At 38.1% G+C, this 22,320-nt stretch overlaps 1 protein-coding gene across 1 annotated transcript; it reads left to right on the forward strand.

Annotated features, from left to right (window-relative positions):
• The first annotated feature begins 1,433 nt into the window (after positions 1-1,433).
• On the forward strand, positions 1,434-18,197 carry LOC106488438 (solute carrier organic anion transporter family member 1A2). The gene is made up of 14 exons (XM_013947326.2): positions 1,434-1,529; positions 2,717-2,858; positions 4,723-4,855; positions 5,733-5,839; positions 8,200-8,346; positions 8,666-8,764; positions 9,237-9,470; positions 11,510-11,674; positions 13,012-13,207; positions 14,440-14,605; positions 15,661-15,845; positions 16,417-16,481; positions 17,039-17,156; positions 18,029-18,197. The coding sequence occupies exons 1-14, from the start codon at positions 1,470-1,472 to the stop codon at positions 18,195-18,197; spliced, it is 1,986 nt and encodes a 661-aa protein (XP_013802780.1). The 5' UTR covers positions 1,434-1,469.
• The last annotated feature ends 4,123 nt before the right edge of the window (positions 18,198-22,320 follow it).

Genomic DNA, 22,320 nt, shown 5'->3' on the forward strand with positions numbered 1-22,320 from the left:
AAGAAATACATTTGAGAAGATTAACATTGTTGTGGAAATTAACATTTGTAGTGATTGACTGGGGGTGTTTGTGGAAGAATGTGAAAGGGCAGTTTGATCCTGGTGAGGACTGAAGGATAGTTTGCTTCCCAGCCCTGGCACCGCGAAGTGGAATACATTGAGAAGAGCAGGTGCTGCAAGGTAGCACTTGGACACTATATCCAAGACGAAAAAGAGGAAATTAACCTATATCCATTCCAGCCATAAGGTAGGGCTCTGACTTGCCTCGTTTTCTTCAGCTTCCCCCACTATCAGGCAGTGGGGAACTGTATTGTATAACCTGATTAAATGAAGCCTTTTCAGCAGTCCTTAGAGATAAATCCCCTTTAAGCTGGTGTTCCCCCTGATTCACTCTGCCTGGCTATTCTTGTTAAACCTCAAATGTGCAGGGGCTCTTACAGGTCAGTATATTCCAGGTCTCTGGAATATATTGCCCATTGTTTGAATACATAAGATGTGTAAGAAAGCAGGTGGCTTAGCAGTACCAAAAGATCTAACCATCAAGTCAAGATGAAGATCGCTAAAAGTAGGCAGATGTTTGGTTAGAAGACAAATAAAGAGGGTTGTTTTGCAAAGCTTGGGAGGGGACCAGAACTGAGACTGATTTGTTTCTGTTTCAAACTTAAGTTGGTCTGGTGGTTTTGGTTTTATTTTTTCTCCTAATTTAATGCCAAGAAACTAGGCTCCAATCCAGTTTCTATTAAAATTAACAAAGAAACTTACATTGATTCTATTGGAAGAGGGCCAACAGGGCATGCAGAACAGAACCATATGTCCTCTTTATGGCTAACAGGGACAAACATAGTAAGTAAAGAGCATAGAGACAGGTACATCAGCCAGACCTAATAGTCTTCATAGTCCTGTCTCCCCCAATGGTTAGTATCAAATGCTAGTGAAGAAGACTGAAAAGCTGTACTACAGACAGTTACAAACTAGCTTGCCTACACAACATCTCTTTTCTTCATTCATTACTTACTGGTTGGGTTGTGACCTGAGCATGAATGTTTTTATTCCCATTTTTATCCAGGCTGATGCATCTGTCTCAGTGCTCTTTACACACTTCCCACTTCCTTCAGGTCTCACCCTGCTATAGACTGAGTTCCTCACTACTGGCAGCTGGATCCTGCCAGGGCAGTGAGTGCCTGTTGACAGCATTCAGTATCTGATGAAAAATAGCTAGCTGTTACACTGTTGACACTTGCATGTCAAATGTTCTTGATTAGAAAATATTATTTTGGCTTGTACATTTGTTGGAATTCAGTTTGCAGTTATTTGGGGAAGATGCTCAAATATCTGGTCTCAGAAGGAATCTGATTTTTTCCAAACATGGAACAAACATGTTCCTTTTTTTCTTTCATCTTTTTAAACACTGTAATGGGATCATTAGAAAGATTCAGAAACAGACATTGGAGTCACTTCAACAAAGCAACATGAAAGAAGCTGAGAAACCACGTGCAAGGGAGAAATTCTGCTGCATTTCCAAGCTTAAGGTACAGAAATGTTTTAGCAATTTTATATGAATGCACAATTATAATTGCTTGCACTGTAGTCAAAGTCTTCAACTTGTAGTCAAAGTTAAAATCTAAAGTAAGTGAATGAACAATCTCTGGGGTGTTTTTTGTATCCTTAATGCCTTAATCATTGAGGTCAAGCAGGTTTGTAAGCAAACGTGTGCTGTTTTCTCTGTCCCTGAACTTTATGCTCTGTGAGGTGTTAGTAGGTATGCTTGATTGCTCTTTTGAAACTCCATCTCCAAACTTGTGTAATCCCCCTAGTCTGATATAGTTATCATTCCTTCTTTAACTTGTGAAATGAGCCTTACCAATTCTGGCATGACACATGGCACTAAAAACTGGCTACTGACGAACCCAAACTACTCAAGTTGTCAAGAAACTGTATAAAAATTATATAATACTTTGTTTTTCATAGTAATTCAAAACCCTAATATGTTACTCATGCTTTTTAGGATTTGCAGCAGATGTGTTTAAAAATACTATTTCTTTTCTCTCGTGAATACTATTTAGTAAGTGTCCTAAAATGAAAAGAATTTGAATACAAATGCATATATTCATATTTATTTTATTAATATCAATCAAAAGTTTATTGTAAAAAGTACCTGCTATTTACTACTACTCCTGTTTGAAAGGACTCATTCTGGGCTCATGACCTCTACTGAGAAGGGAGAGCAGCTACTCAAACAAGTAATTCTATCAAAGACAACCATCTTACTCCTGCACGTAATTTATCACTCAGATGAGCAAAAGGTGCAAAGATCTGATCTTTCTTGCACTTTGTGCACTGTCTTTCTTTTTTCCTCTGCCTGCAGATGTTACGCAGTCCTGCAGATGGCAATCTTGCAGCAGGCACACGGTGGGAGAGAGTGTGCTGTGCTTGTGTCTTGGCTGGGGAACTGGGGGTTGAGGTTTCTGAAGATAGTCTTGGTGACTGGGATCGGGCGAAGAACAAAATCTCGCTTCTTTTTTTCGTTCACTGAAGCCATAGCTCCGTGGACAAGGACAGCAGATGGGATTTGAGCTTGTATTTACATGCATATCAGTATGTCAGGACTGTTCCCTTGTTTTACTTGGAAGCACATTTTTGATCAATAAAATAGCCTGGAAATATTCCTAAATATCAAATGTTGAATTTTTTATATGCTCTCCTTTTTCTTTCCCAGATATTTCTGCTGGTGCTATCATTTGCATATGTTGGTAAAACGATGTCTGGTGCTTACATGAACAGCATGTACACACAGATAGAGAAGCAGTTTAATATTCCGGCTTCTTTAGTGGGGATCATTAATGGAAGTTTTGAAATTGGTAATCACTCATTTTAATATTTTTTATTCCTTCAAAAAATAATATGTTGGTTAAGCATGTGTTAGTGACTCTCCTATCCACAGTAATCTGTCACTTGCTGTATGAGACAGAATAGTGAGCAACACTGTCCTGCCCTCTGAACTGGTACTTACGTATTTAGTGTCTTGGACAGCAATGGGAAAACTTACTCAAAAAAGGAAGTTCAGGATTAGAAGCTGGTTCAGCTAATTTAAGCACTATCTTAGGATAGCTTGTATTAAATTTAAGGTCATATTTATCATTTTTGCAGTTCTTTTCATCAGTGACCTCAAAGTTGGTTGGAGTAGATTGTCTCCTCACTCAAATCCAACAGTGTTCCAAGTTTTCATACTTGTATAGCTATAAGAAACCTTCTAGTTCCACTGAGAGTGACCCCCAGCTCTCCCATCAGTGACCTTTACTGCCAAATGACAGGCTCAGGTTTTGACATTGCCACCAAAGCCAACAAAAAGGCTTAATAGCTTCAAAAAATATCTGGGTAGAGATCATCAGAGGATGCATTTTATACCCTGAAGGCCACAGTCTGGATCCTCTGTTACCTCTGGCTCAATGGAGGAAAAGGTCTACACAGGCTTATATGTACTGGCAGGGAGAGGAGTCAAGGCTCCATTCATACCTTTTCCTGGTCTCCTCTATCTACATGAGCAAAGAGAAAAGACTGTTCACCACTCCATGCTGCTGCCTGCAAAGCGGTCTGATAAGGCCATTCAAAGTCATGAGAGAATGAATAACCAGAATATATTCATGCTTTTGAAAAGTCTGGTAATTTTAGAAAATATGAAATTGTCAAGATTTGCGAGGTGGTATGTAGAAATGTTATTATCTTAAATAAATTTTCCTTTCATATGAACTTTTTTAAAAGAGCAAGTTGCGGCATTCCTATCTCCAAGGATGTAAAATAACTGTGAACAATCACATTAAGATATAAATGATTAAGAATCAGTGTATGTGCCAGGCATAATGAATTTACTGGAATTGTACAAGTGTACATCTTTTAGTGTAATTCAAGCCACTTATTCAATGCAGTCTGTCTAGCAATTATATACAAGAAAAGATGTAAACTTCATTCAAAGCATGATGCTCACCAGTCAGAGACACAGTTTTGTTCTTTTGACAAAAATACGACAAAATTAGTAAGTGTACTAACAATTGTTATTGTTATGGGACCTGATTCATAACATGAGGTTTGATTCTTAGCTGCATCAGCAATAAATGAGGAGTATAGCAAATCAGCTGATTTTGAAGTGAAAGTAGAGGAGAACAGATTCAAGTTTTTAAGCCCATTTGTACTTTTAAATGGCACTAAGGACAAAAATCTTTTTTAAAAAATCCTCTTAAATGATTTTTGAAATTAATATTGATTTATTATTCCTCTTTTCTCTGTATGCCATCTCACTTTTATTCTTTTCAATACCGAAACACTTGGATATATACTTCTCTATTTTCCCACATGTTGCAAAATAGAGTATCCCAGGAGAATAATTTCCTAAAAGAGGTATTATTCTGTCTAGTCTGCATGTAAAGTAGTGTGAAATTTCTTCTGTATATAGGTGCAGTCAAAAATCTCCTCTTTCACCATGATATCTGTTCTATTTTAGCTTCTGTTCCTATGTTAATTCCTGACTAGTGTAACTCTTACAGAAAAACAGACAGTACAAACAGGAAAGAATCATTGCACCTTTAGCCGGTTCCCTGTATAGCTAAAGTACTCACAAGACCAGAGAAGTAACAGATGTTGAGCTAACAAGGTATACTCAAAATTGTGTTGGACCTTAAAAGATATAAGGATGCCTTAGTTTGTAAATATGAAACATTCTTTTTGCAGGCAACTTGCTGCTGATAGCATTTGTGAGTTACTTTGGAGCAAAGCTTCACAGACCAAGAATAATTGCTTTGGGCTGTACAATTCTGTCATTTGGCTGTCTTTTGATATCACTTCCACATTTCCTAATGGGACGGTGAGTGTTTTGCTTAACTCACAATAGCTTCTGTGACTCTTTACCTGCCTTAATCGAGAACTCCTGCTGAAGTCAGATTGCTTATTGAGAAAAGCATTGGGTATGGAATGATAATTTTAGAGAGGCTTCTTTCATTTTGTTTCTGAGAGGACTTCAAAAGTCAGTAAGCCCTCTCTTTCCCTGTCCTCTACCCCTTCCTCTCCATGCTACCTCTCACATGGACTCTCTGAAGAAACAGTGGCCTATATGCTACTGTTGCATTATACAGTTAGCTCTTAGCTGCTTGAATGCGCAATACAAGATGATTTTTCAGATGTCTTTGGTTTGGAGCTTGGATTAGAAATTGTATCTGATCATTGTTCTGACAATGCCTTTAGATATGATTCTTTATCCACTTTTTCATTATTTTTGCTTGGGTTAACAAAATAAGCATTTAGGCTTGTCAGCATCTTAATCAGTGAGATGCTTTTCGAGGAAAGAAGATGCTTTGGGATTTTAATCTTGTTATGCCCAATGTGGTATGTCTCTGACAGGCTTGGTGGCACCCTCTGCTCAGGGTGTAAATTGGATTAAAGTGCGTGAAAAAATAGGAGAGAAGATAATATGGGGTCTTCTTTAGGGTGTTTCATCATCTTCTCCTGAAGCATCTGTTACAAGGTTATGTTAGAGACAAGATACCAGTCTGGATAAAACACTGGCTTCATTCCTTCCTATAGTTCTTTTGGTCCTACCTCACTTTGTTACTAAGGCTCAGTTGACTTTTTGCTGTACCTACGTAATCCCCTTCTAAATAGCTTCATTACTGAAGGAGAGATTTATGAGGTGGTTCTAATATATTTCTTCTTAATTTGTAAATGCTGTATTTTGATTCAAACAGATATCATATTGAAAGCAGCATTTCACCATTTGAGAATTCTTCAGTCATGCCTCTGTGCTTTGTTAATCAAAGCTCTTTCTCTTCACCTACAGAGAAACCATTAACAGGTATGGCTATTCTGATATCTACTATTACTTTCTGCTCAATTGTTTTATAGTGTTTAAGTAAACAAGGTTTTTTTGATTAGTACTTTTTTCAGGGCTCTACTTTGGACTAGTACTTTTTCCAGGCTTGAAAACTAGAGGTCAGGCAATTTCTTAGATTTGCTTGGTTTTTTTAGTGTGTTACTCCAAAGCTGTAAGTCCTTTTCATGCAGTTTTTACAGTGTCCTAACAACTTGAGTTAACATCCCTGTCATTCCACGTTGTTTGGGAAAATCAAAAACCATGCTGTTTTCAGAAATCTTTGTCTTTTTGACTTGAAATACCATAGTACTGTGAGGAAATGGGAAACTATGATTTGGAAGATGGGTAAAGGGCATCAAGATTCCTTTTTGTTGTATCGCACATGAAAGAAAAGAATGAGAAATTGAGGCAGAGCAAAAAAGTAGCCCCTGCTTTCTTTTAGAGAAAAAACTTATCTGGCAAACTGCAATATGCATATCCATTATCAGACACATATGCATATAAAGTAACTATTTTGAAGTCAAAAGAGTGAGAGACAATGATTAAATAATAGCACATAAAGTTCTCACTCTGAGGATGGGATTAATCTCCCTGGCCTTTATCCACCTCAAAGAGAGGCATTTAGACTGAACTCTATGGGGTCCCTTGATAGATAGTGGAAGGAGACTACAGAGTACTTTCAGAGTGTGTCCCTTGCTGCAGGGATGTTCATGCTCTTTGCTGTAGGATAGGGCAGATTACCTCCTGGATGTGCCTATTGATTGTTGGAAACTTAGATGATCGGTGGATGGCATACGTTAGGTGAGATGAATCCCACAATTATTTGTTATATTCTGTGATGATGTTCCATAAATGTGTGCTAAAGCTGAATCACACTGCTTTAATATCATTGTATGTACTCTGTGACATAAAACCCAAATGTCATTATACTGTAGTTTTCTGTGTCTCCATTTAATAAAGAACATGGTTTCCAAGCTTTCCAAGACTGCATATCACTTTAGGAGTTAATTTTTCCAACTTCAGAAGGAACAGTTAGGAAGAACATAGGCTTAAGAGCACTTATTAAGCTTTCCTTTGAAGACTTCAGATATTGTTTTTCTTCACTTATCCGTAACAAAAAGTTACAGATAGGTAGAGCAAATTTCCTTAAATTAGACAGCCATTCAATGGCCATGTAGGAGATAGAACCCAGAGGTCCTCATTCCCATGCCTTTACTTGGGCAAGTTAACTGTTTCCCTGTTAGCTTACAGACAAGCAGAACTGTGACAATTTTATCACACTTATGAGCCCATCTCCTCTGTGATGTGAAAACTCCTTTAAATTTGATCACATCTGCATTTGGATTGTTTCACCTGTGTTTGCTGGCAGGGATCTGACATTGATGCAGTAGACCTGAGCTTGGTCTCTGAACAGTAATGTTTTCAATTAAAGAGTGATCATAAACTTAATAACCTGATGTCTCGAAAGTTGAAAACCTTTTCTTTGAGACATTGTAGAAAAATCTGAAATGAAATAAATTATTTCTGAAAAGCATTTTTTTCTTAAAGTAAACTTTTCCCATTAAAAATGTTCAATTCTAACAAAATTTTCTATTAAGAAAATCAAAATAAAATGTTTCATTTCAGTATCCAAAACAAGTCCCACAAAGGATCACAGCAGCTTTGCCATAACAAATTGATAAGTGCAGGGACATGTTGCCAGCTAACAGGAAAATCTTGTAAAAGGAGCTCTTTTCTAGGTGAAAACTGTAGATGATTCAACATTTCTGTTTGACTTGAAATGGAAATGCATGGCATAATATTGGTGTGAGATAAAAATGGCAGTTTTAACTAGCTCTCATTATCAGTTAGCAAATGTAAATTGTGATTATCATTCTAAGGATTTTCTTGCATCACATTAAGTGCCAGGAGACCTTCCAGGCTCTGAGGCAGGTCAGCATCAGTCTTGAAGCAGGAGGGGATGTTGGAAGGACCTTCATCTACAAGCCAAGAGGCGCACAGATGTTCAGGGAGCTGTGCTCTATATACTAACATGAAAATAACAGTTCTGCTGGTGGGAATGTGTAAAGAGAAAAGTCTAGGTTATAAAGTGAGCAGCACTGCCAGCTGTTTGGGGAAGTGTGGTGTGGGCAGAAAAGGATTTTAAACTCTGCTCCAGCAAATGCAACAGCTTTTTCCAGTTCTGGAGCCTTTCAAGCACCACAACTACTTATTTTCCTGTTTTACAGGACAGACCTACCCATCAAAGCTTATGCTGTTAGTTAATTCTTCATCTTTACCTCTGGAAAGCAATTAATAGTTAAAATTAAAACATTAATTCTGGCTTCTTATTTTCTTTATAGATTGTGAGAAAGAGCCTGGATCCTTGCTGTGGATATTTGTGATGATTGGAAACATAGTACGAGGAATGGGTGAAACTCCCATCATGCCTTTAGGCATTTCATATTTGGAGGATTTTGCCAAAGCAGAGAATTCACCTTTCTACTTGGGTAAATCTATAAGTACTCCATCTTATTGTGCTAACTCCCATCCCTAAAACAAACATACAAATAAGCAAAAGCAAAAGGGAGGTTCTTATGACTCCATTAGTCCAATAAAGGAAGATAAGATAAGAACTTTGCTGCCTTATCTAAATAATAATACTGTAGAGCTTGTAATTTAAATATTTGTTATTAATTTGTTGAAATGAGGCTGGTTTTAGGCCCAATTATCTATTTAGTAGAGTTGTTCTAAACATCTATAATACTTCCAAGAAAATAATTATGTGCAGGCTCTGATTTTGTATGTTTTCACCTTTTCATATGTCAGGATGTCTACATACAGCAACCGTGATCGGCCCGTTCCTTGGTTTCTTGTTGGGATCATTCTGTGCGGAACAGTTTGTTGATGTGGGATCAGTAAATGCAGGTAATGGATGAATATATAAAAACTTTCATATAAATCAGTAGGCATGAGTGGTGTATTTATCAGCACTAAAAGATGTTTCTGAGCTAATATGAGTTGTATTCCTTTTATCTGAGCTTGCTAGTGTTTCTTTTAGAATGGAAAATCTGTATGTAATATTCAGTTCAATAAAAGCCCTGAGTTCACACATCAGCAAATGAATCTGCATATAAATTATTTGATGAATTATTGTATCATCTGACTTAACATAGAAAAAATATTAGAATTAATTTAATACAAAGCACTAAAATTTGCCAGAAAAGTTAGCAGCATAAGAAAAGAAGACTGGAGACTATTTATTCTCTTTCATCAGCCTCATTTTAAGACCTTTATAATGTTTTTAATCTACTACATATGTTAGAGATGACTAGGAAAACAAACAATGACAGCCAAAAATGTTTCTGAATTAATACGAGATGTGTTTTTTTCTTTTTAGAGGATATAACTATAACAGTTACTGATGCCCGTTGGGTTGGAGCATGGTGGCTGGGCATTTTGATTTGTGCATCACTGAATCTTCTCGCAGGAATACCTTTTTGGTTTTTGCCCAAGTCCCTTGTGAAGGAAGGAGAAACCAATGAACCTGAGGAGTTCAGTAAAAAAAGTCTAGTACTATTGCAAGAAAATGATAAAAATGAAGCCAAGCAGACCATGTATGAAATTGCTAAAGGCAAGTTATATTGTGTCTTATTTCCATCTTAATTTTGTCCTTAAGATGTAAACCATGTCTGTGTATTTTTGTAAGTAAAGATGGGTCCAAGGTATGAAGTCCATACATCTGTTTTTCAGCTCTCTGCAGTACGAAGGATTTGTACAGGGATTTAGAATGGCCTTTACACAAGTAGAAAACTAGTTTCATACATCCAAGTCCAGAATTCACTCCTTTTCCACCCCTTCTGCATTTCAGGTATATGCCGATCTGGAGCTTTTCTTCCTTTTTTTTTCTTCCCAGAGGTTTAATGCATTGAAATCTCATTAAGAATATTACACCTCAGTGAGCTGTGAACAAATTGAAAATATTAGTTACACGTGTCCCAAATCCACTGTGCCGAAAACTAGCACAAGTCTTACGCGCTTCTGGAGTCCAGCTTAAAGACACAAAAGGGAATTGACAGGTGCTTAAGTGTCTCACAAACACTTGAAGAAGAACATTGAAGAAGGATCTGTTTGACTTACATTGGTTCATGCTTCCAACAGCAACATTCACATCTGTGTGTTTTCAGATTTATATACCTGTAGAAAGCTATTTTTTTCCTTCTAATTTTTGTACTAGTTAGAAACATAAATGAATAAAATACATCAAAGGCTATGACCTTCAGAGTGGTCTCATGATTCTGGATGCCCAGCTCCAAGTATGAGCTACCCCTCCATGGTGTTTCAGGCTGAGCCCTGCATATTCACCATACTGAGCAAACACTCAGATCTTGGCTGGTATTGTAACTTCATTTTGATAAACATAGCTTCTCTCTATGCTGTCATGTAGCCCCAAATGAGCCCATGAATAACATATTGCTTTGGTGAGGTAAGGTTCCTAGCTCAGACTGTGGCTCCCTAGCACTCCAGAGTCTACTTCAGAGCTTATTTGTATTTGTCATCATTCCCTTCCTGCACTGATGTGAATGTCCACTGTACTTGAATATCTGGAAATAAAATGTATTGTCATGTGAAGTTGAAACTTGAAGTATTTATAGTTCAAATTAACATGGTAATCTCTTCTGCAAAAAGCTCTGATTCTAAACTGTATGGCATATATAAATAAGACAGCCTATTCATCATGTTTCAGATATTTGACCCATTTTTGCAAGACTGATATACCGATCCTGTTCTACTGAGATACTTGCCTGCCTCTGAAAGATAGGTATCAGTGCTTGCTGGTGCCCACTTTCAGTGAATCATGGTCATTGTTCTACAGAAGTTTGTGTTTTTCTGCAGAGTTTCTTGACAATATCTCAGCACATTAATTGATAGAGAACATGAGACAAAGAGGAATTGTTGTGGGTTTTTTATGGTTCAGGTCCTGATTTAATAGGCATTACTCAGAGAAAAGACATGTGTAAATTAGTTTCTCAGAGGTTTACCTCGCTGAAGGCTGGAGGATCCAGACTTTGAGATGTGGTGGGAATAAGCAGAGCCACTTATCTCTTCAGGCCTCTTCTCCCCTATCTTTCCCTTTCACCCTCACTAACAGTAGCGTTATCCAAAATTAGTGATCAGGTCTCTGTGACAGGTAGTTACAGCTGTCTAGTCTGTGTGTATCCTTTCCCCTTTGTACTCCCTTTGCCTGCCACATGCTGGAAAGGGGTTCTGACAGATGCTCTGCAGGGACGGGATGAGGGGAAAAGGAGGGGGAATAGCTGGGCAGTAGCTGCTGCTGCAAATCTGCAGTTGAAAGATTCAGTCACTGCCTAACTCATAAGCTTCAGGAAAATTTTATGACGAAATTTTTACCGTGCTTTATAAGCAGCCCCATGCACTGCTCTGTGTGTGTGTGTGTGCGTGTGTGTGGTTATCTGCATGTAGAAGAGACACACTGGGGAAGGCTGGACTAAGTGAACAGTCTTTGACCTGTGGTCTCTGTCCAAGCACAAGAATTAGCCTGATCCAGTTAAGGACCATCTCTGTTCCCCTTTTTCCTCCTCAGCCATACTGAGCAATGGATGATTCATTTCATAAAGCATCACACTAATTTGTTGCATTCTTTCATTCCAGATTTCATCCCGTTCCTCAAGGCTCTGTTTCGCAACCCAGTTTATATGTTATTTATATGCATAACTGTGTTACAGTTCAGTGCATTCAATGGCATGATATCCTTCATGCCAAAATACTTGGAACAGCAGTTTGGAAAATCTGCATCAGACGCCATCTTTTTAATTGGTACATTCACATTTTGCTTTGTTCTGATCTACCACCTGGTAATGGCTATATGCAAATTCCCTCTACACATACACATATATGCATGTATACATGTATACATGTACACATATACATGCTAGGGTCAAATGCTTCTACATGGAAGCAATTCCACACTACAAAGCAGTTCTAAATAATCATTTTGTATTTTCTACTAAACACCTCCTGATTTTCTATGCAGAATTTTGTAATAGTCCATTTCCCATCTTTTAGATTGTCCCAGAAGCTTCAGTTGATGTATTATATCATCTGATATAATTTGCACCACTTGCACTACTGATGTCAAAGAGGTTATGCTAATGGCAAGTAGTTGTAGCACAAAGCAAATATCCTGAAACAGTAGGTTCAACTTTTTCATTTCTTAAATTCTCAGCGTTCTCTTACTTAAGGGTTGTGGCTTAATTATATCAGGACAAATTATTGTAGAAGAATCATCTTAATGTACATTAAGCCATACTTCTGTTCCTTAATTGAATGCTCAGCTTTCATAGTAGCTGCTGCAATTTCTTTAAACAATACCACAAAGAATGTCCCAGAACTTATGAGTACCACTAATACTCTCTGTCACCAGCGTTTTGAAGCTCTGCATACAAAGCCATGTAGTTATCATACATCTTATCTGTGTTACACTGCCATTGCACTGCAGGGTTCTTTTTTGGTCCGACTGCCTTTAGTATTCAAATACAGAGTACTTTGAGAGGAGGACAAGTCTCATTTAATGGCTTTTCCCCTTTTCTCACACTCCCCATGCTCACATGCAGTCAAGGATTGCTAGAGAACCAACATCATCTTGAGCAAAGACAACCAAGCCATACGATGTTTGTGTAAAACTATTTCCTAGATGCCTCTCAGTCAACCTTTGCTTCATTAAAATATCAAACAGTGAAAAAGAAGAGTGAAGCGTATGTTCAGTAATCCCATTCCAAAACTGCATGTCTGTTCTTTCTTCCTGTGATGCTCTGTGTATGCAAAGATGTGCTGCATTAGGTCATCCTGCTCTTGAGTTGCTCTCTCAGACAGGGGGACTGTGATGAAACCCTGTCTTTTTTGTGTTGGAACTAGACTGCTGTTGTAGCTTGCAATTTTCTAATGAATTATTTGAGTCCTAGCCACTAGTTCTCCAGGCAGTTCACAACTGCTATTGACTTTGGCTGGTTTTTGGGTGCGCAAGGGAACTTCAGTTAAATTAATCAGCCATAGGCACTATATGCGTCCTTGCTGAATTACATATACATTCTTCCTTTATGGGTAGCTTTGCCAATCTCCTTATTTATTTTAACATGTTTTACTCTTTTAAACAGGTGTTTACAACTTACCAGTTATATGCATTGGATATTTTTTTGGAGGCTTGTTCATGAAGAAGTTCAAGACAAATACCTCTCAGGCTGCAACCATGGCGTTTTGGATATCTTTATTGGAATACCTTCTCTACTTTGCTGCCTATTGGACTATCTGTGACACTTCACCAGTTGCTGGCCTAACAGTTTCATACGAAGGGTAGGTTCTTTAAGGCACAACACTGGAATGATTTTTCTTGTCAGAAATCAGCCACTGACACCACAGTTTTGCAAAACAAAACTAGGTACATTTCAGCTTGAGAATCTAACTTTTCTAGACTTTTTAATTGCGTGAGACACTAGGTCTATAGGTCTAGCTTTGGTTATTTCTGTTTTAAATGATACAGTGTATTAAAAAAGATATAAATACTTGTACAATTGCATGTCTGTATTGATCCTTTGACTAATACAGTTATACATTCAAGTCATGTAACTGCAGGTAAAAATAAAAAGTTGTTGATCAAACGTAGGCATATATGAATGCACTTTCAGAATTACAGGGGAACAAAAACTTTCTTTATCTTGCACTAGTTTACTGGAATTTGCTTGTTATCAAGATAACAGAGGAAATTTATCTGCAGTTTCTTGATTTGAAGCCTGATCAGCAGGGGGGCTGTGTGTATATGAATGCACATGTAGGTATACATATGCTTATTGACAGCTGAGCACATATATGCCTTAGATGAGAAAAATGCTGTAAGGTACGATGTTGGGGCCCTTGCGGTCCTTCAGAACAACAATCTATATGAGATATAGAGTATGGAACTACACTGTTTAGGATTAGTTGCTTAGCACAACTTGCTTAGCATAAGTAGCTAAATTTGCTGAAGCCTTAGGCCTCAGGCTGTAGCCATTGCTACGTGCTTTAAAGTAGTTTTACCAAGGACACTGGTGCAGCTGGGAATGATACATCCTGAGAAAGTACAGATAAACTAGCAGAAGCCAGTGGGAACCAAGGTTAAGAGCTAGACAGCTTTGCTAAACAAGCAGCAAGGTACAAGGCATGACTGCTGCGTGCGTGATCGGTGCCATGATTGGCTACCTGTGACATAATCTGTATGAACCACCAATCAAGGGCCAGAGCGCCGAATACCTGTACCTATAAAATAGGCAAATTGCTGAATAAAGATGGATTTGAACCTGCATTCTGTGAATGCATATGATTCTTTCCCGTCACTCCCGCAGACCGCGACAGTACGAATACCTAGTTATGAATATATACTAAAGTATAATACCCTATAGAAAGATAGACAGGCATGACTGCTGGATAGAAGCATGTATGATTATGTCCTGGATCAACGCTTGAGCTGGATTAGAACCGTAAGCATTTCAAAGGCTTACATCAGGGATTTCATTACTGAAATATTTATTCATCTTCTAAATGTATTTCAGGATAGAGCAAGTTTCATATGCAGAAAATACTCTACTTGCTGGCTGCAACAGTAATTGTAATTGCACACTGAAAGTATGGGACCCCGTCTGTGGGGACAACGGAATCGCTTATGTGTCACCTTGTCTTGCTGGGTGTAAAGCCTCAAGGGGAACTGGAAAACATGTGGTAAAGCACACTTTTTTTTGTGCTGTAGCTATGAAATATAGTACTTGAGGAACAGGGGGAGAAATATCCATACCTGTACCTTTAATTGGACTTGTAGGAGAGAATTGGACAAATTCATTGGGTGGCAACAGAAATTCCAAGCTGAATATGAAAACTAGTTTAAATTAAGTTTAATTTAAAGAATATAAAGAAGAAGCCTCCTTTAATAATTGAAGGAAGTCGAAATACTAAAAATGCTGTGAAAAGTTATTCTCAAGGTATTGTCAGTCTGTCTGAAACCTGAGCGCATGTTCAGCCAGAATGAAATTCTATAGCATGGATATAATAATCTCTTTCATCCTGTAGATTTAAATACCATAACTAAGTATTATCGAGTATTTGTTATCCTAATTAAGTATACATTTTTCATAATTAATTTATTTATAAGTTCTGATTAGATGGAAAACAATTGCAAATAATAACTTCAATAAAGTTCCAAATCATACAGATTTCAGAAATCATTTATGCTGTACAAGTATTTTAGAGAACTATTAGATTAGATTAGATTTAGCAAGGGCCAGACACTGATGCCCTTATTCACTGTGGGTGACATTTGTTAGCCCTTATTCTGTGAATAGTCTCATTGATTTAGTAGAAGCAAGCATGTGAGTGAGGATATTATAACCTGGCCTTAAATCAGATATCTCTGGTTTCTTCTCTTCTAGCATGTGAGATCCCATACGTTCAGTTATGAAAAGAAGGGTCAGGTTTAATGGCAGTGGAAGGACCACATTACTAGGCTGTGGTGGGAAATATATCTTCTGCAGAGGGCTCTTTTGATCATGGCCTGCTTGAGGTAGTGTACTCCCAGTTACATAAGAGCACGCTGGCTCCCTCCTGCTCTGACCCCACGCACCACCTACAGCTGATCCGTGGACCTATGCCTGGCAGGTGGGGAGAGAGACTGCAGTGCAGCATACAGACTCAGGAAAATGAGCAAGGCACCAATTGTGAGAGTTTCACACTCGGTGTGTGAGTTTTGTCAGGTCTGTGTGATTAAAACACTCTTTTGACAGGTATTTGAAAACTGCACCTGCGTTGCAGCCTCCGAGTTTTTATCTCAAAATGTCTCTGCAATTCTGGGCCTGTGTGACAGAGAGGAAAACTGTGACAAGATGCTTCATTATTTTTTAATATTGTCATTAGTCTGCAGCTTCATTTTTTCCTTATCAGCCATGCCTGGATACATGGTCTTAATAAGGTACAGTAAAATGTTCTTATCTTAAGAAACCTATTGGACTTTTTATTCTGAGGTAAAACACCTCCAAGAGTTAAAAGTGTGTTACTTTATGTGGAGGGAGGAAGAACTGAAGGATCTTATGTCACTTCTGTGCTGATTGTTAGGGTTTAGTGTCATGCTAAATTTTGTCAGCTTTATAAACTGATGTTGCTTCTGGCTGTCAGCTGTGTCCTGAATTAATAAAAGACCGCTGAGTCAATGCACTGAGATACTGAGAGGTGCGTAATACCCATCTGCTTATTGATAACATCAACACGATGCTGATTAAGCCACCACTATCTTCTTGCTTTGGCCTGGCCTCAGCGCAGGTGGATGATACTGGGAAAACAGCCTTTCCTTTTGTGATCTGAGAGTCATTGTTAAGGAACTTCAGTCAAAGCCGTGTAATGAGGATAATGAACTCTTTCAGCCAGTGCTCTAGTTGGAATGATTTGAGCATAATGTGATGAAGAATTTGACTGAAAAAAAACAGATAACTATTTTTTATTAATGTCACCTCTGTTTATCTGTGTACAATATAATTGTCATACAGGTCTCTAAAACCTGAAGAAAAATCATTTGGAGTGGGTATCCATGGACTAGCTTCAAGAGTATTTGGTAAGAAAAGCTCTGATGCACTTTGGAAGCATCTCTAGGGCTTATCTGGAGTTAGATATAGGTCAGGGCTGGGTTATGGGCATGGCACATGGCTCCTCTATGGAGTGCCTTTGAGCAGGGGAAATTTGTTTTTTTATAAATCTAGGCAACATGGCAGATTAGAACAGCTTTCAGTTTGTGTGTATTTATATTGGGGGATAGGCTGATTATATCTGGGGCTCATCTGAAAGCCATCTTGTATTCCTTCCCTCTTGTCAAGTGTTCACTGAACACAACACACTCTCACTGGCAAGAGAAAATGCTGAGTTTTGAGTAGGAATCACAATACATGCTTTTTATATTGTAACATATTGCAACGTGTATATTGTTAAAGATTTTTTTTGTTGAGAGTAGGCGAATAAGAAAGAAGAGGGAACATATGAAAGGTAGAAAACATGGTTCATGTTGAAAGAGAACAGGACAGATAGAGTAGGTGAGAAACTACACAAGTTCTGTAGGGTATCTGTTACTCAGAAAAAATATGCAATTCACAAAAGCATTGCTAATGTCATTTTTAGCTGGAATTCCATCTCCCATTTATTTTGGAGCTTTGATAGATACCACTTGCTTGAAGTGGGGTACTATGAGTTGTGGAGGAGAAGGAGCATGCAGGATGTATGACATTGTCACTTACAGGTATATTTTTTGTTTTATATGCATTTCTCCTCCTTACTATATTACTAAATGCATAGAGATATAGATGTATGCTCTTCATCTTTATCTAGTACAAAAACAGCTTCTGTATTAGAGATTTAACACAATCCTTTCCTTTGGTATTGGCTTTATTTGTCAAGTGCAACCTTTGCCACAGACATTGCAACATCTTTTGAACAGAAATGTCCTGTTACCATATTTACATGCAATGAACATCTTCCATGAGAACAGACCTTAACACACTACAGGTCTGATAAAAAAATTAAAAGCAGGAAGCCCTCATGGAAAAAATGTTAGATATTTAGTGGCTGACCGTATGATATCTTTGAACAGAAAATGAGCGAAGTAGTGCTTGAATTAAATTACAGAGGGTATGGTTACCCAAGCTGGAATTTGGTGCAGAATATTATGCTTCATGCCTTTTGTAGTCCTTCAAGAAGCACTATGAGAATTTTGAAGAAAAGTGTTGTTGAAATAACAGCCTCAGCCTGATTCCTGATAATACTGTGTTAAGGTTGGTTTTGGAAGAAGAATGCTAGCTCACGAGTACCTGTAAGTTTTCCTCAGGTGTTCTGAACTGCCCTTTTCACATCTCTCTCTGTTTTCCCATAGGGGACCAGGTGGCTAACTTAGCTGGCCAGATGAGTTGCCTGAAGTTGAGTGGTGTAGGCAGCCACTTTGCTGCCTTTGACATATTCTTTGTTCTCGCACTGATTCATCCTAGATGAGATCCAAGAGACTCAGGGCACAAGCTTTACAGCAGCTAGGCCATTATCACAAAAGGATGTACACTGAATAGTTTTGCCATTGTTTCATGAATGCATATATTTAATGAAGCTCATCTTTTATTCCAGATGGCTCTACCTGGGTCTGCCAGCAATATTACGTGGAGTATCCTATATCCCATGTGCATTAATTCTCCTTATTTTAAAGAAGAAACTTAAATCTTCTGAAAGCAAAGTCCTAATAAATGCACCAGTGGAAATGCAGACTAAAGAAGAAGAGAATGAGTCACTAAAATAGCACTTCAAGGCAGGACATATCATGAAAAAACCTTGCAGTGTAAATTTTGGACATATCTTTCTTTGTGAAAAATTTGTTACTTTTACTAGTGAACTCTTGGACAGACATTAATAGAATTACACCTAGTTATATCCTAATACTACTCTTAGAAAAATAACAGCTCATAAACAGAGTTTGGAGAAAAAATGTGAGTGTTTTGTGCAAAAGAACAAGGAGTAGAAGTATGAAAACTTATGATATGCCAGGGTTGAGTCATCTGAGCAAAGGGCTATGAAGCAAAAACATATGTTTTGAATCCTGGTTTCACTGAAGTTAATTAGAGTTTTGCAACAGACTCCAGTGATGCCAGATTTCATCCTGGAATTCTCCAGTGGCTTCTGCCACAGCCTCTCTCATTGACTATAGACAGGTCACACAGCTTCTCTGGGCCTCAGGATTCCATAAAATTAATTAATTATATTGCCAATCCTTTCAGGCAGGGACTGTTTGTTAGTCTGCATAGCGTAGATGCCCAGTGTTATGAACCTGGTTTATGACATGGCCTGGGTGCTTTGGTAACAACAACAACAACAACAACAACAATAAAAATTAAAAAACTGCTGTGTTATGGGGATGTTTTAAGGCTTGTATACAATGAGGACAAGGAAAAGTTCTCAGGATTTGTCACTTCAGTTGCATTCACTTTAGAAAGGAATAACTTGTACATTAAGAGTGATAGAATGGTAAGTGGGGGTATTTTTCCAGCAAATTGATGTCTGTTAAATCCTATACCTTTTCACGTTTTGTCAGATTATTCTTTGAACGATAAATAACAGTAGTCACCTATGTGCTCTTCCTGGTCTTTTTCCAACTTTTATTTCTCTCATATGTGATGCCACAATGAAGACAGTATCCATTTGGGGTTCAATGTCAATGAGCCACTGCCCTAAGATGTCTTAGATATCTCAGTAAAAGACCCATACAGACAATCTTGCTCATAGGGATATACATCATGCTAGGTGCATATTTGGTTGAGTACAGTGCATCGCTGTTTAGCCTCTGGATTGGAACTGCCTCATGTTTGACTTCAGTGCAGAGCCTAGGTCTGTTCTGGAGCTGGCCATACAAGAACTTCTCAGGCCCTTTTGGTGTAGCTGTTGGAAATCCTCCAAGCCCCTGACTGTTATTCCCTGCTGCATAAGGCATGGAGGGAGCTTCTGGAACTGTATTCTATACCATAGACCAATGCTCCAGCACTTGCAAGTGTTTCCTACCTACTTAATCTGTGTTATACAGAATCACTCTGATTTTATACATCTGGGACCTTCTGCAGTCACATAAAAACAGGAAGGATATTTCACCAACATAGTTACGTTACAGCAGTTATAAGGTTATACCAGACTCTTTAGGGTGGCTCATTAACTGCGTGTGTGTATGCTTGAAATTGCTTCAGGCGAAATCATGTCCCTCAAAGACAAAATGCCATTTCCTTCCATGGAGCAGGGAATTCAGCTCCAAAATTTAAAGTTTTCAGCTTCAAATATGGGAGGTCTTACAGTTAATTCTTTTGAAAAGATAGGTCACAGCTCCTTTCTCCCTTTGCACCAGCTGATGGAGCTGAACTGCTATAAAATGAGGAAGAGGAAGAGAAGAAAAGGAAAACGTGATGCAGGCTGTAACACAACAGAGCAAAGAGTACAGTTCTCTATTATTCCCCAGGTATTCTAGCGGCATCGTGACTATTTGAGGCACAGCTGATTTTCATTATTGTTCTTGCTACCCTAGGGCACTTACTTAAAGCCATCATTCTTCCTTGTGGTGATTATTATTCCTCCAAAGCTAGAGTTAAAAATCTCTTGCAGGCATTTAGTCACAGTTTGGTGCCAAGGTAACCTGGGAAACATGAAAAGATACAGCATACCAAAGTTTCACAGCTGTGGCAAACAAAAGGGCCTTGTTACTTAAGTAAATCTGTGCCATATAAATGGACCACTGCCAAAGAGTCAGGCCCAGTTAACTCACTGTGTTTTGAAATGGAAGGAAGCAGATAGGAAAGTCTCCAAGTTTGACGTTTAGCCTTTTGGTACTGACATACATTTTCTTTTTAATTGTTTCACTTCATCTGCTTGACAGTGTGTGGCAGAGTAACAACCCATCTTCACCAGACAGTCTGAAATCATTACCCTGCTACTCAATCTGCTCATTGACTTAGAAAGCGCTGGGTGGAGAGAATGAATGATGGCATGGTAGAGAGGTGTCTTGGCATAAGTCTAAGATGGGAACATTACTTCTCCAGAGCAAAACCAGGAAATGGAGAGTACGGGTCATTCCAAAGTAATCTTTAATAAAATCTTTATAATATGCCATGCCTGGTACAACAAATATTCCTGGGAATAGGTTAGGAGATTAAAAAAATATTCTTGGAACTATTCCTTCAAATGTAAAGCCAAACTTTAGACTTGATCCTTCCAAGTTCTGAGCATGCTGACCTCAATTCAGCAAAGCATTTAAGCATGTGTCTAACTTTAAAATGAGCGGTCACATTGATGTTTATTCTTTAAGCAGGTGAGCTGTGCTCATGAAATCAAACATCTCAAGACTGATTGCAAAAATGCCATAGCTGTGACGCTCATTTGAACAGAGGCTACTGCTGTAGGTTGCAGTAAGTACTAAAATCATAACCACTGTGCTTGAAAGTTTGGGCTGATCCTGGTCTGCTGTTTCAAGCACTGAGATATACATCAGCACAATGGGTAACACAAGCCAAAACCAGAAATAATGTCAGTAGAAGTAACAGAGTAAGTGTGAGGTTTTCTATAAAGTAGTCGCATATGAAGGCTTTAGTTGAATAAATCCCATATTGAATTGATAAAAATGTGTGGTAAGTTTATTTCCTGAGTGCTTGGGAGCTGAGCAGATGGCTTTCACAATACAGTCAATCACATTTGTTTATCGCTGGCTCAGTAAAGGATGCTTATGGGTTGAGTTTTGATTTTTAAACCTGCCGAGTGGAGGACTGGGTGCTCATGCCTGGATACAGAAGCTGACAGACGCTGAGAAACCAACACTTGATGTTGTTCTGGCAGTGTGACCAATACTATCATCTTAGAGATATTTTAAAGTCAATGGTACTCAAAACTGTGTGCATATCATGTATTCATCTAGTGTTTTGTATTCAGTGCCTTTTGTAATGTTTCCTGATTCTTGATCTATTTTTTTGACTGTGGTCCAGCACTGAGTTGACATTTTCAAAGAAATACCCACAAAGTCTTCAGTATCTCACTGAAAAAGCTAACACTTTATTTAAAGCACATCTTTATGCATGTGTAGGATATGATACTATTTTTATATTTACATTGTTTTGTATCAACTTTTAATTTCATCATCTATTTCTTTGCCAAGTCTCTCAGTATTTTACAAGTTGTTATTAACAGGTTTGGAACTACCTTAAAAAATGTTGTGTCTTACACAAATGTCATTGTCTCCCTGCTGTTTCTAACATTTAAGAATTTAAACCTATTCCAAGTGCACGGCTAAATATTGCTGATGATGCAGTTTGGTTAAGGTATGATTTTTTTTTAGAGATAAAATTCCTCATCTGGGAGTATAAAAGAGAAAAAATGTTACCTGTCAAGTCCATTTTAATTAATGGACAGGAAGGAGGTGTGGTGACCAAACCTGCACTGTTGCATAATAATTTTGCTGAGGGCAAGTCTATCTGGTTTATGATATGAATGCTGGCTTCATATTTGTGATACATACATATTAGGCTAACGTATAGCTTCTGAACAACAAGCATTACAGTTTTGGACAAGCCTCATTATCAGCTCAAGTTCACTTTCTTTCTTCAGTCATTTCACCTATAAACAGTGGACCATTTCTGTGTCCTTTCTATCTCAGGTTGAATTTTATCAGATGACTCCTCCCTACAGACTCTTCTCATCCAAACAAACTCATATAACACAGCACCCAGAGGTAATTAAGTCTGTGGATGTGGAGGAAGTAACTTCCTGAGAATGCCTGGGATGAGATTTGGCAGAGGAAGAATTTAAACAACTTTTCAGTTTATATAAGTTTGCTCATGTGATAAAAACTGGATATATTCAGCAACAAATTCCTGGCTATTGCTGCTTCTTTTAGAGAT

This window comes from Apteryx mantelli, chromosome 1, assembly GCF_036417845.1.
Source record: "Apteryx mantelli isolate bAptMan1 chromosome 1, bAptMan1.hap1, whole genome shotgun sequence".
In the NCBI taxonomy this organism is placed as follows: Eukaryota; Metazoa; Chordata; class Aves; order Apterygiformes; family Apterygidae; genus Apteryx; species Apteryx mantelli.

Bases quoted from the DNA above. Each gene is read 5' to 3' on its own strand.
- LOC106488438 (XM_013947326.2), top strand. From the start codon at position 1,470: ATGAAAGAAGCTGAGAAACCACGTGCAAGGGAGAAATTCTGCTGCATT. The intron at 5,840-8,199 runs GTATGGCTATTC...TTTTCTTTATAG, and splicing joins TACAGAGAAACCATTAACAG to ATTGTGAGAAAGAGCCTGGA. The intron at 13,208-14,439 runs GTAGGTTCTTTA...AATGTATTTCAG, and splicing joins CTAACAGTTTCATACGAAGG to GATAGAGCAAGTTTCATATG.